Genomic DNA, 14,455 nt, shown 5'->3' on the forward strand with positions numbered 1-14,455 from the left:
GTCAAACTGGGATTTCTTTCATTTTTGCATTGCCCCTTTCTTCCCACACTATTCTTATTTTTTTGGTTGTTATTTGATTATATGGCGGATGTAGCTCTAACTGAATTGTTTCTCAACCATGTTTTTCTTGGGGTGTGGGGCATTAAGGAGTTGAGCATAAATACTAGTTTGACGCTTTGATCTTACAGCACTGTCTAACACAGTGAATATCCCATGCTCTCAGCACTGGGAGGACTGAGGCTAGAGTTTGCAGATAGAGGAAGAAATATACCGCGTGGATTGTTCAGTGTCAGAGCCCTTAACGGTTCTTTCACTAGCCAGATGAGAAGAAATACTGCATTTGAACTCAACTTTGACGAGCTCACATCTGCAAGAGAAAGTGGTTATCCCATATTTAGTAGTTACCGTACATCCTTAGATATTGGCTGAACCTAAGAAATAAGCTTATTCTTAAGAAAAAGGTTCTTCTAAGAATAACTTACATTCACTAGAAGAGTTTGACTTGCTGTTTCTTTATACAAAACAAGACCTGAGAATTTCTGCATCCCTACTTGCTAAATGGTGGCTTTCTGTTAACCATTTACTCTTTCCAAGAAGTTAATGATATGTCTTTTGCTTTTGTCTTTCAGATTCCCTTATGTGGTCAAGTAGATGCGTTTATTTCAGCCTTAAAATTGCCGATGCCAGTGCTTGCTATGGCATCTGTGGCTTCACCGGTTATATTTAAGGAGTTTTGTCCCTTATATTATCTTCTCAATGCCATTCCTACAAAGATCCAAAAAGGCTTTCGCTCTATTGTGGTATACCTCACAGCACTTGATACCAATGGAGACTACATTGCTGTGGGGAGCAGCATTGGAATGCTTTATCTCTACTGCAGACATTTAAACCAGATGAAAAAATATAATTTTGAGGTAAATACTAACTTTTACTCGTCTCTTCTAATGAAGCTGAGTTGCTCAGAATTGAGCTGCTGTTTGTCTCTCGTTAACTTTGTGAGTTTTATGTATGGTTTGTTTCAACAGGGGAAGTGTGAATCTATTACTTTTGTAAAGCTGTTGAGTTGTTTCGATGATCTAGTTGCTGTTGGTACAGCCTCGGGTCGGGTTGCAGTTTTTCAGCTTGTGTCTTCATTACCTGGAAGAAACAAACAGGTAAATCTTTGCATTTGGCTAAACTTCTGTGAGGTTTAGTATGGTGAATCCTAGTAGAGTGTTACTGTGATTCTTTATAATAGTGAAAACCAGAGAGTTTTGCCTGATGAAATATCTGTGAATATGTTTTAGGCTTCATACGTTAAGCTTATAAAAGCAATAATCTTAAAGCATGCTTTTCATTACAAAAGATATATTTAATAAAAAATGCTTTTGAGAAATTCCTCATTTGTAATAACTGGCTGAGCTATTTGGTGGTGGGTTTTTTGATTGTTTGTTTAGTTTTTTTGTGCGAAATAAAAATTAGAATGACCTGCACTTTTGTACTTGATCTCCAATTTATCAGAGTCACTGAATAGGCTTTGTGTCTCCATTTTCTCTTCCCATCATTCTTGTATTGCTTTGGTATTGTTTCACAGCTGCGGAGATTTGACGTTGCTGGTATCCACAAAAGTAGCATTACAGCTTTAGCTTGGAGTCCCAATGGAATGAAGTTATTCTCTGGAGATGACAAAGGGAAGATTGTCTACTCTGCCCTAGACCTAGACCAGGTGAGCATTTATTATAGAGACCTTAATTCCCATTTACAATTTTCTGGAAGAATGCTTGTGTGTTTAAATATTTAACAGTTAGTTAATTGCTTAGTATCGTGTATTTAGTTGGACTGTTTTATTGGTATGTGTATACTTGGCCAAGTGTGGCACACACCCAGCAAGATAACCATTGGATATCCTTCACAACTGCCTTACCTTTTAAAAAAATAATATATTAAAAAAAAAAAAAGTGGTGATCCTTCTCATTTTATCATGTTTCTGTCTGAAATAACTATCATATCTTCCTTCAGCTTTCAGCCAGTACTTTCTCTTTTGTATGGAAAGGATACTTTTGAATGATGTGACATTGCTGATTCACTATATTGATGAAGTACTTTTTTCAGAATTGTTCAGCATCTCAGTCTAGAGTGTAGAATGAAAGTAATATCTGGGTTCTCCTGGGTGACTAGCATGTTACCAGTAAATGGAATTTTTCTAATGTCTTGTTAATTGATACAGACCTGGGACGTCAACAAAATAAGTACTAACTGGAATTTCTATATGGGAGGAAAGTTTAAACAACAGACATATTGATTTACCTATGACTGCCCCTCATTTGATTTGACAGAAAGGTTTAACATCTCCAAATGTAACAATTGTCTCAGCATTGTGTGACCTGGCAGTGGAGAATAAGGAAGAAAATGTGTCCTAGAGTTTCTATTGATTTCAAGTGAAATGCGTTAGCCAATACTCCAAGAGAAATTGAATTTCATAGTGTGCCACTGTGGTACAGACAATCTAACTCCCCTCTTTTCTGCATAAAGGAACTCCACATTCATTAAGTGAACTATGAGCAACAGTTCAAAAGCTTTTGTTTGTTTATTTGTTTTCTCTTTCTTGGGCTTATTAATGTCTTTGAAGTGTTAGTTATTACCTTATATTTTTAGAAGGGTTGACTCTTGTTAATTGCATGTATCTTTAAAAGGGTATTTGCAACTCCAGCCTTGTATTGGAAGAGCCATCTTCGATCGTCCAGTTGGATTACAACCAGAAAGTGCTGCTTGTCTCTACTTTACAACGGACTCTACTTTTTTACACAGAAGAGAAATCTGTCAAGCAAGTTGGAACACAGCCCAGAAAAAAGTAACCCTTATAAAATCTTGATGCAGGCGCATCTATTAATTCTATTAATTCTTGCTTTTCAGAGTGGATTACAGAAAGAGTGATCTAAGCAGTGAAATTAATACAACCCAGCAGTCCGCTCATAAAAAGTTAGTTACAGTAGCTATGTGTGCTCAAACATGAAATGACAATTCTACCTACTTAGAAACTACACGGTTGCAACTATGTTACAATCATATTTTCAGGGCACTATTATGCAAAAATATTTAAGATGTTTTCTCATTGTTTAAACTGAAATCACTGCCAGACTTCCTCTGCAGTCCCTCTTGGTTTACTGAGACTTGGTGTGAGCAGGCATTGTAATCAGGTTCATCTAACGGGTGATGTAATATCCGACGCAAAAAGCAAGTCAGCAGTTTTTCTTAGGCATGAAAGTGAATTAAAAGGGAAAATGTATAGCAAGCACTTAAAGTTGACTTGAAGGCTAGGAACTTCTGGCATCTTCTATTGTGTAATCTCTCTCAGATATGAAGGAGGAGGGAACCCAGTCTTAGAACAGCATGACTGACTGTATCTGGAAGTAGACAAAATGGACTCTTGAAAGAAGGTTTATAATGTATCTCTCAGGGATATAAATAATAAGAGGAATACCAAGGACCGTCTTATGTACGAGGAGTTTTCTTGGGTGATAGTAGTAGTATTTTTATGCATGAGAGATGAAGATTTTAACAGTTGAGTTGCATTCCTTGCTTCTCGCAAGCAGAGGTTGTCAGTTTCTTAGCATTAGTTTGTAGTGTTTTGCTCGGGTTTTATTAATTCTGGGAGAAGGATGACTGCATAGTAGGATCTTTCCGAGATGGACAGAGTACCATTAAGGCTATGAAGCTTATTAGGAGGAGTCATTTAACTTGCCTAATAGATGTAGTATCTGACATCTAAAGCTGAGGGAAAACTGTTGTTACTTGGAAGCACTGTTCTTGTCTTACCGTAACCGAATTTGTACTTCAGACATTTGACTGAATACTTTAATCAAAGAACAAAACTTTTATTTTTGATAATTTGCAGTTGTAAATTTGTGCCATTAGTCTTAAAAATTGTTTCTAAGTTGAGTATATAACTTTTAAAATAAATTATTCTTTTGCATTTTAGCACTGGCAAATTTGGAGCATGTTTTATACCTGGCCTATGTAAACAGAGTGACCTGACACTATTTGCTGCCAGACCTGGGCTTCGTCTCTGGAAGTCTGATGTTCATGGAACTGTTCAGGCCACGTTCATATTGAAAGATGTATTTGCTGGAGGAATAAAAACTTTTGAACTGTATCCTCGTTTGGAACCACCTGACAGAGGAAGTTACAGCTCCCCAGAGAAACACCTTGGGCTTGTTTCATGCTTTTTCCGAGAAGGATGGGTGCTGACCTGGAATGAATACAGCATCTACTTACTAGACACTGTGAACCAGGTAGATAAATCTTGTGGATGCATATTTTGTTTCTTACTTGTTTTTGTTCATGCTATGCCGTGAGACTCTCTTTGGGTTATCCATTATGCTTCTATGATTTAAATCCATATTTAAACCTAACAAAGACAACTTTATTCTCTCCCTCTTCAAGTTGTCATTACAATGATATACTCACAAACTAGCTTGATACATTACATACAAAAATTAAATATATTTAAAGCTTTCAGTCCAGGTGTTAACATCATAATCAATTCTGATACTTAGCGAAGCATATATAAATCTAAAATCTTTTTGTCTAAATGGTATTAAACATTTGTACTGTGGCTCTCTTCTGCTACCAGATGGTATATTGTTTAAGTTGTTATATCATTGCTGCTAGTTTGGACAGAGAAAATGAATAGATCTATGGAATTAAAATTAGTATAAAAATGACCTACATCACGATTAAAGGGTGCTTTTCTGTTTTCTTTTTCTCTTTTCTTTCTTTTTGATAAGATAAAATCTTTATTCTGTAACTATATATGTTGATAAAATTCCAGTGAACACTTTTGTTAAGAGCAGCATATTGTCTAAACAGTGTGTTAATCTGATACCAATTATTTCTTTCTGTGTTGACTCTTTATAGGCTTTGATTGGTGGCTTGGAAGGATATGGTGATATTGTGTCTGTGTCCTGTACCAACAATGAGATTTTTCTCTTAAAGGGAGATAGAGACATAATAAGAATTTCAAGTAGACCTGAAGGACTGTCATCAATAGGTTTGTATAGATTAGCAAACTATAGTATGTACGTCACGGAACATGGTGCCTATCATACTTTTTTAATATAAAAAAAAAAAAAAACCACACACAAAAACCCACCCCAAAAAAACCCAACCCCCCCCCCCCCCCCCCAAAACCTTCAGGTTCTTGCAAAAACCTACCAGGTTCTGTAGAGTTACTTACCTTTTTCTACATATTATATTTAGATATCTGATTTATCTGCTCTTCTGTTTTGGCTGCTGTGAGAATGAGGGCGTTAAGAAATTAATTATGGTTCCCTTTTTTTGAGAGTGGATCAGCATTATCCTAGCAAGGCATCTCTAATCTGTGCATTTGAGACCTTATTCTAAACCATGATGCTGAAGCAATCTGGATTCCTCATCACAGTTCTCTCTTTACTGATCAATCTCAATTGTCTGGGTTGGAGATACCTGAATATGTTGATTCTGTGCCACCTGTCACCACCCACATTCCAGAAGAAATCTCAGCCTTCCCAGCAATGAAAATGAAAGAACTGGCAAAAACCCCGAAGAATACTCACTAAAATTCCAAAAAGAATTTGAGGGTTTATTTTCTTATTTGTTGCCATCTGAGTTCAGCATCTATGTTACTAGAACTCTCTAAAATGGATTAATAATACTTCCTTAATGATGGCTGATTTCTCAATCATAAAGATTGTAAACACCATTATCCAGCATATTACACTCACAGAAAGACTACTTATGCATTTGAAATACTCCATCTTAGCTTTGTATTAGCAAAATGCTAGTAAATATGCTATGAAGTCTCACTGAATGCTAGAGAACTTAACTTTCTTATCATTGCATATTAGTGATAGTTTTAGTCATTCAAGCAGTTCTTTACTCACAAAATTCTAGGGGGTGTTTATTATTTTCATCTTAACTTCCAAGTATTGTTTGAAAGGAGCCTTCTTGAAGTATATTTTCTTCTAATTGCCATAGTGGTTTATCTGGTAAATTTTCCTTGATTTTTTTTCAAGATGCTAAATGTTTGAATGAAGAAGTTGAAGATACAGGGTGGCACTTTAGCTTGGAAGACCTAACCATATCACACACTGAAGACCTGTACCATTCTTCATACATAAACATAAATTCAGAACTTTGCTAATAGAAGTTTGATACAGGCTTTGGGGGATTGATTTTACTAAAATGATTTCATATAGATTTACTTACGTGAAGTTCACGTTGTGTGTGTGCATATATATATATATTTTTGAAATGTTGCGAACTTAGACTATTTTTCCATGGCATAAAGCTTCTTTTCTTTTAATACTCTCCAAGAACTATGCTCCTACTCACTTGACACACTAGTATTTATACTTTTATTTTTCTTTTGGTCAGTTTCAGATGTGAATTCAAAATTGCCGAATCCTTTAACAGATACGAGTCCTAAATTGCTGACCCCATTATCAGTAATTGCATCTGTATCATCTAGCCCTTCAGTGGAAACAAATAAAAAAATGGTTACTTCCCCTTCAGTTATTGGTGATAAAAATGACTCTTATTCTTTAGTGAAAGATGATCTGGAAACTCCAACGCTATCGGAGAAAAGTTTTGATAGAGTGGGAGACTTGAGCAATGAAACAAGAAGAAGGGGCTGCTCTGTAAGTGAATCAAGAAGCAGGAGCAGTTCAGTAAATTCTGCGGACAGTGGCTCTAGCTTTATGGTATGTGCAGACCAACTTTCAGAAGCTCAGAGAGAGGGTCAACTTTCTTCGCAACGGTTCAGCACAATCAGCTCTGAAGATTTTGATCAAGAGCTCATTGTAAAGCCAATTAAAGTGAAAAAGAAAAAAAAGAAGAAACAAGGTAAGTCTAGCAGAACTTTCCCTGTCACTGCTCATTATTAGAACGTGTCACTTCTGATGTTTCACACAAGAGTTTGACATGCTTTGCTTATATTGTCATGCTCTTGAGGTATTTGAGTGTTTGTGGTGGGCCATTTATGTTTAAGGTGAAAGTCTGTTTTGAAAGTGATAAATTGATTAAGTCTTTTTAGATCTATTTGTTTTATTCTTTTAACTTTGTTTTGCTTTATGTAAACATGCTTAAGGTTCTAATGTATGGGTTAATGGTAACATACAGTGGACTCTGCTTCCAGTTTTATGTTGGAATTGTGTAATATCTGTTCATCCTATTTAGAGTATTTGACAGTGTCTTTCTTAGCCATGCTTTTTAGTTTGTTAAAATAGTGTGAGTACTTGGTTGTTCTAATTGTTTACTATATTAGCATTACAACTTTAAAATGTTTTGCTATTAAGACTTTTTTGGCTTTAGACGTCTCATTTAGTGTTAAAGTTGGAAAAAGTCAGTATGTCAAAATTTAGATTTAACTCTAATCTTCCCCCAGTGATAAAAATATTTTAATGTCTTACTTTGCATCAAAATGTAATAGATTTCATTAATATTATTCCCCTCCCCCCCTTTTTTTTTTGTTGTTTTGTGAGAACAGAAGGTGGGACCAGGAAAAACCACAGCTCTCTGGAAGGTACACCAATTTATGAGCGTCAGCTTTCTGGTGATAGTCCACATTCATTGAATGCAGACTCCTTTTCCATGACTTCCAGCCTAATGAGTGGCAGCATTGATCATTTGAGTACTGGATCTCCAGATCAGGAGAGCATGTTCAGTGTGGAGTCCCACACGATCTTGCAAGAAGATAATGGTTCAGAAACTTTCAGTGTCCTACAGTCTCCTGAGTCTGTGACTGTACTAATTAATGAAGAAAACGGAGATATGGTTGATTTACAGAAACTTCCAAATAATGACAGTGGCATGGGTACTTCAACTGTTATAGACACTTTGACATCTGTCTCTCCTCTAATCCTCACAGAAGACTTGACAAGCAGTGTTGATGGTGAATACAGTGGTAGTGTGGTTTCTGCAAGCAATGAATGCTGTCTTGGAAAGCTGAGCCAAGAGGAGGAGCAGGATTTTCCTACGTTGTGTAAAATAGATGAAAATTTAGATAAAATGAAGCTGCAGGCTACTGAAAAATCTTTTGAAGAGCCAGACCTTACAGACCAAATGTTTTTGGAATGTGACAGTGTACTTGGTGTTCAGACATCACTGACACCAAAGGAAAGTGATGAAACTGGTAGGGAAGACCAACAGCAGCTCTCTCTAATACACAGCGCTCTGTCAGATCCTTCTGTGCTCCACTTTGACATTTCCAACGATGTTTATTCAGATAACACTTCCATTTCTGGATGGAATTTTGAAAGTGCAATCAAAGCTAAATCTAGTACTAGCACTGCTGAATGGGTAACAGACACTCATGAAAGTAAGGCTGAGAAATCTGCCTCAAGTGATGAAGAGGATATTTATGGACATGGATTACCGTGTTCATCCTCGGAGACTAGCATGCCTGAAGATGGTGCTGGGCCTGGTTCCCAGGATGTGGCCAAGATAAGCCTAGATGAAATGGTGCTATTAAAATCTGATCAGGTATATGTTTTCAATTTAGTTAAAATACTTAACTGCAGCATTTCAAAAGAAACATTCATGTAATTACTATCCTTTACTTCTTTAGGAAAGCAATTTTCTTCTTACTTGATTGGAGTAAACAAGTAAAGCATAAAGCCAAACAGCAATATATGTTGTAACTCTTATGAAATGTGATGTATCAGACTTCAGAATGGTTGATGTGTGCTTACAATGTCAAGAAGCTGCACTGGCTGTATTATTCCTAGCTCAACAAAAATGCTGTCATAAACCCATCCATTAAAGAGTGAACAGTAAAACCAAGTCATGCTCAAAGGCTGCTCCTTGTTTGGGTCTCCAGTAGCCCAAATTCTGCACGATGCTGTTCCCAACTTCAACTGACCTCACAGGGAATTAATGTTGATTATCTCATGGGGCTGGCCTCTGGTTAAGGATCGTTTTACCTGTAAATACTCAGAATAAGGATTAGTCTTTCTTTGTGTCCTAGACAGCAATTAGTACTATTTAAAACACTGACATTTTTCCTTTTTCTGTTATCCCTCTTTCCTTCATTGTCATTTTGTGGGTGAACATTTCCAGAAATAGTAATTCTCATACAGACTATAGAAAAGAAGTACTAAAATTAATTGTAAAATCTGCAAAATTGCCAAAATCACTGGGAATTTTAGCAGAAGTCTTAATAAGGAAATACAGTTCTTCTAGGTTGGGGGGTTTGGTGTGGTGTGTGGTGTTTTGGGGTTTTTTTTTTTTTTTTAAATCTGTAACAGCCTTGTATTGAGATCAACCAAATATTTGTTGATAAAGGTTGAGTTATAAGTTGATGGTGTCCTATTTAGTAACAACTGCAGCCCAAAGTGTAGAAGACTTCTAGTTTCAGGTTATGATATTCTTGCATTCTGAAATGTTTAGTAAAGCTCCACAAATGCTTTTTACATACACAGGTCATGTATGCAGTGCTTGGGTTCACCTCATGCAAGCTATAAAAATTTAAGAAAGCAGTCTGTAAACCAAATTTCTGCAGTACATGGCTCCTGTACCATACAGAGAGTATCGGAGTTGGATATTTAGCTGTCTCTGCACTCCAGCTATCTTGTTCCCTTTGCTCATCACTTCATAGACAAGAAATAATTTCCTGGACTACAGACAGACTGTACATTTTTATGTATTCTGCTTTGCATCTGCCATTTCCTTTAAGTATGTGTTCTTTAATTAATAAGAGAGGATGTTCCACTTTTTGGAGGTAGATGACAGTGCGGAGGGTTTGGTTTTGTGGGTTTTTTTGCTAAAACTTTTGTTCTAGCAGTCTTATTTCGCAGTACATACTGTTTTAGAGAACACGGGCAGATGTAGTTTTATTTTACACAAGGCAAATTTATTCATTGACTAAAGTACTTCAGAACCTTAAGCTCAGCTTTTTTTAATCAAAGGGTGGGAGCTGCTGTGCTTATATAGCCATTTTCTTGTGCAGTTTGAAGACGCCTGACACTGTTCTGACTCTACAGTTTTTAGTTTGCAGAGAGCTGGATGGGATACTCTGGCCCTGGTTACGGCATCCTCAGCCTGGTTGTCTCAGAAAAGTATATTTGGTGCCTGGACTACAGAGGCAGCCTGTACTGCAGCGCCCTTCCCGCGGCCGGGCTGCGGTGGCAGAAGTTTGAAGACGGTGTCCAGCAGGTGGCAGTTTCCCCCTCAGGTGGGTTGGCTTCTGCGTCACTGTACCCTCGTAAATATAAAACTGGCATAGACTTGTGCGTTTTCTTTGCTTTTCTTGTGTTTTTAACAGCGGCTATTATTTAATTAGGTGAAACTTGCCATTTTTCTGAGATTACAAATACAGTTCAGTGCATATGTAATTTCCCTGTAGGCGATTTCGTGGGGTTTTTTAATACAGTACTTCCAGAAACTTGGTTGTTTGGGTCTTGTTTCATGTAAAAGTAGTGTGGGGTTTTTTTAATTTAAAAAAAAAAAAAAAAAAAGTCGGGTGATATGACTGCATCTTCACTACCTCTGCATACCATGTTCTAGTTTAAGTGGCTGTCTTTCTAACAGGTTCATGTTGCATTTTGGGAAGTTTTCAACATGTGGCTGCCTGATTAAAGTAAACTTCAGAAGTAGCAGTTCAGTGGTAGGCGGAGATGAATGAAGAGGTCCTTGTCTATATAAAACCTCGGTTTTTGATACAGAACTGCTTATGATTCCCAGATTTAAAATTCTTTCTGTTGTAAATGTAGAATTGGTTTTGTGTATGGGATTGTTTATTGATTTTTTTTTTTTTTTTTTTTAATACTGAAGGAAAAAGCCTTTTAATTTTTGGTGCATTTGCGTATGAGTTTGTTCTGGATGGTTGGGAATGAGGATTATGTTGGATTAAAATTATACGGGTTTTGGTTATAAACTTGTGTCACTTTTGGCCTTCCAGATTGTTCCAGGACTGGTGTGAAAATGCAAGTTCCTCAGACATTTTCTTTACTTAGTCTCCTGCCTTGCCACTACTTTTCTTCCCCTGTCATCTCCAAAAGCACATGCCAATCTTCCTTTCTCTGTAGGGGAAGATTTGCTATCTGTTTTAAGAAAGGTGTTTTATTTGATCTGTAGCTGAGCTTTGTTATGGACAAAAAAATTTAAGAGTGGCTGTACTAGGTGAGATCATAGGTTCACCCAGCGCAGTATCTTGTCCTTAACAGTGGTCAAAAGCAGATGCCTGCAGAAAAGTAAAAGGAATGGGCTAGCATGTATGACATTTGCCCTTGGTAGTTTCAGACTGCAGTTGTTGGCGGCTCAGAGATTTCCTGGGCAAAAGGTTGTTTCTCTGCATTTGTTATCCCTCAGTTCCAGGAACTCACGCAGTTTTTCATTGACTCCATACAAATTTCTAGCATCCACAGTTTCCTGTGGATGTATTAACACAAGAGCATGTTATCCACAAACGTCAAAATGGAATCAAGTGCTACTTCGTGGAATTATTGCAAGGAAGTTAATATGACAGTATACTGCTGTGGTACAAACCAGCACGGATGCCAATCAGCAGTTAAGTTTGGAATTCCATTTGGTTTTCTTATTCTGAGCTATCCTTGCTGATTCGAGTGAGGGGAAAATGTTCCCAAGATGGATTTGTGCAGTTGCATTTCTGAGTTTTGTCTGCTCGTGACATGCTATGTAACGAGCAGGTAATCGCACTGCCCACTGCAGTGTGGGACAGCACACCTTTTCAGGTGTTTTTCGCTCATGACTGGTCCACAAAAGTTTTATGATTTACCTTACTAATGCTACTAGTATTTGTAAAAGGTGAAAGTACTACAATTAATCCCTTTTCCTTTATGTACTGAGGATGTACCCTACTAGTACAGAAGCAAGTCATGAACTTCAGTCTCTTAATAGTAGGCTTATTTGGCCCTGACATGGAACGTGTTTTGTTTGTTGTTTTCAGTGTATAACTAAGGAGAAGTAACTTGCATTTGAACATTTAAAAATTGCACATACTCTAATGGTAAATGCATTTCAGCACTTCCTAGAGAAGTTGGCCACTGTTCTGGTCTTGCTTTTTAAAAAAAATTATAAGCGTTTTTAAATCTTGCATCTTTGTTTAATGCTACTGGTTTGCCTTTCCCCTCGCATTAGTTTAGGTGTAGGTAGGATAAGTCAGCCGTCTCTGCTACAGTAATTGCTAAGTGATACTATGTTCTCTCTTAACTCCTTATACAGGGGCTCTTCTCTGGAAGATTGAACAGAAGACTAACAAAGCATTTGCTTGTGGAAAAGTAACTATAAAAGGAAAACGCCACTGGTATGAGGCTTTACCCCAGGCTGTATTTGTAGCTTTAAGTGATGACACTGCCTGGATTATCAGAACAAATGGAGATCTGTATCTGCAAACAGGTACCTGAATTAATTGCAGGCTCTTTGAATTTTTGTGGGCTAAGATTATTAGAGTTCAAGCCTATGGAATGATCACAATTTGTTTTAAACTTTTATACACAGCCAGGACATAGGGAAACCTTTTTATCTTGCGAAATGGTTGGAAACAGTTGTGAGATTCTGTGTAATTAGGAGGCTGGAAAAGCCAGTTCATAGCCGCTTATTTTTTGTGCCACGTGGAGTACATACGGTATGGAGAACTTATGACATGGGAAGGATATGGGATGGATGCAGATAAATGGAAAAGGATTGCAGAAAATATTGAAATAATATTCTTGCCTTGAAAGTGATATGGTGCACTGAAATGACTGAGCCTTCAGTGGGTTTTCTTTTCTTGCTTTAAGGATTTTAACAAAGTTTTAAGGACTTTGAAAGGCAGTGAGATAGTCTGTGTCTGTTCAGAAGAAATTCAGGTACAGGGGGCAGAGTAGGGGAAAGTAGAAACTGTTTGTTTTGAAAAGCACAGATCTGTTGGAAGTAAGAATTACCACTTGATAATGAAAGGAACATATTCTGAGACAGAAGATCATAAAGTGCTTTGGAAGTATAGGCAAGTGGTATGTATTTTATGTGATAGAGAAAGCAAAGCCAGTGGAGGAATGGAACAGTCTCTGGAGCAGCAGTCTTTACAGCTGCCTTCTCACTGGATGTGAATGAGGCAAGAATCAGAAAAAAGGATAGTGCAGTGGCAACTTTGAAGTCAAGGCCTTAGTTTCATCTGCTTCAGTGAATAGCAGAGAATGCATTTGGAAGGTGTTATGCAGAGAATATTCAGGCGAAATACAAGGAGCTAGGATGAAGGATGGAGCTTCAAGTTTTAGAGTTAAGGGAGAAGAATATCAAGGACTCTGGCATGCAGGCTTTGCACAGAGAGCTGAGTTGGTCAGGAAAAATAACAATGAAGGAATTACTGGAGAAGTAAGAGGAGGACTGGCTAGGGGGGAAACGGTAAGACACGCTAAAGCAGGATGATATTTCAGAGTGGCTATCAAAATTCTTACTTATCTTCCATTTAATTCTGGTACTCTCCTAATTTCTCTTGTAGGTTTAATTGCTGTAGCACAATATAGAAATTCTTCATGATTAAGAAAACTGTTTAAATACACAGCATTGTTTCAAAGAATCTCTACTCTTAGATTATTTTCTTTTAATTAAGTTTAGTAGTTACAGAGAAATGCATATTGCCAACAAGCATGGGTAGTGGTGAGAGTGAACTTTTGATGCTATCACACAGGGCTCTGTGGAGGTTTGAATCAATATTTTTATTCCCTGTGAGAGATTGGTTTGATTACCTCAGCTTACATTCTGCTGTTCTTAGGTTTCTAATTTGTCTTTGATGCCAAAAATAAATTCTCAGTGTATCTGTCTAGTTAATGTGAGGCAACCAGTGATAGTTGTTTCTCCAGGATCTTTTCATTCCCTCCACTGTCCTGTCTAACTTCGATAACAAAAGTGTGTGCTCAGAGGTTCGGAAATGAGCACTCTTCTTGTTATTTTACAATATGATACAGATGAGCCTGTTCATACTTGCTTTGGCAGCATGAGAAGATTAAGCAAAAGCTGTCTCTTGAGGTGTTTCACATACAGCCATGCAAATCAAGCTTCAGTGAAACTGTGAAGAAGACATGTTCCTCTAGATTGTATGTGTAAATGCATGCAAACTACCCATAAATCTACCAGAACCTCTCTCCTTCTTTCAGTACTACACACTGAGGCATGCTCTTTTGTAACAGCCCTGCTGCCACTATTCGGATAAGGTTACCTCTCCCCCTGGGATGTTTTGGGCAAAAGTTCTTCCATTACTGCCTTTTTCTTTGATGCTTCTGTCAAGTCTAATACAGGTTTTATAAATGGAGATTCCTGATATTGACACTAGAGGGAGAAAAGGAACAGAAATGACAGAACAGGACTTCAGGATGTTGAAGGGGATACACAGTGTTTTATTTCTTAAAATATAAATTCAGCTATATTAGAGGAAATAATTAATAGTTTACAGAAAGAACAGTCAATTGAGGAAATAGTGATCAAATGAAAAGTGTTAGTA

At 37.3% G+C, this 14,455-nt stretch overlaps 1 protein-coding gene across 1 annotated transcript in view; it reads left to right on the forward strand.

Annotated features, from left to right (window-relative positions):
• The first annotated feature begins 633 nt into the window (after positions 1-633).
• The window catches only part of TECPR2 (tectonin beta-propeller repeat containing 2), a 38,816-nt gene continuing 24,994 nt past the window's right edge, over positions 634-14,455 (forward strand). Inside the window, exons 1-10 of the mRNA XM_009280849.2 lie at positions 634-914; positions 1,026-1,154; positions 1,574-1,705; positions 2,673-2,830; positions 3,959-4,271; positions 4,897-5,029; positions 6,565-6,861; positions 7,505-8,499; positions 10,006-10,189; positions 12,199-12,372. Of these exons, the coding sequence (XP_009279124.1) occupies positions 681-914; positions 1,026-1,154; positions 1,574-1,705; positions 2,673-2,830; positions 3,959-4,271; positions 4,897-5,029; positions 6,565-6,861; positions 7,505-8,499; positions 10,006-10,189; positions 12,199-12,372 (2,749 nt within the window). The 5' untranslated portion in view covers positions 634-680. The remainder of the gene's footprint in view (positions 915-1,025; positions 1,155-1,573; positions 1,706-2,672; positions 2,831-3,958; positions 4,272-4,896; positions 5,030-6,564; positions 6,862-7,504; positions 8,500-10,005; positions 10,190-12,198; positions 12,373-14,455) is intronic.

Source organism: Aptenodytes forsteri, unplaced genomic scaffold (genome assembly GCF_000699145.1).
Source record: "Aptenodytes forsteri isolate BGI_AS27 unplaced genomic scaffold, ASM69914v1 Scaffold193, whole genome shotgun sequence".
Lineage (NCBI taxonomy): Eukaryota > Metazoa > Chordata > Aves > Sphenisciformes > Spheniscidae > Aptenodytes > Aptenodytes forsteri.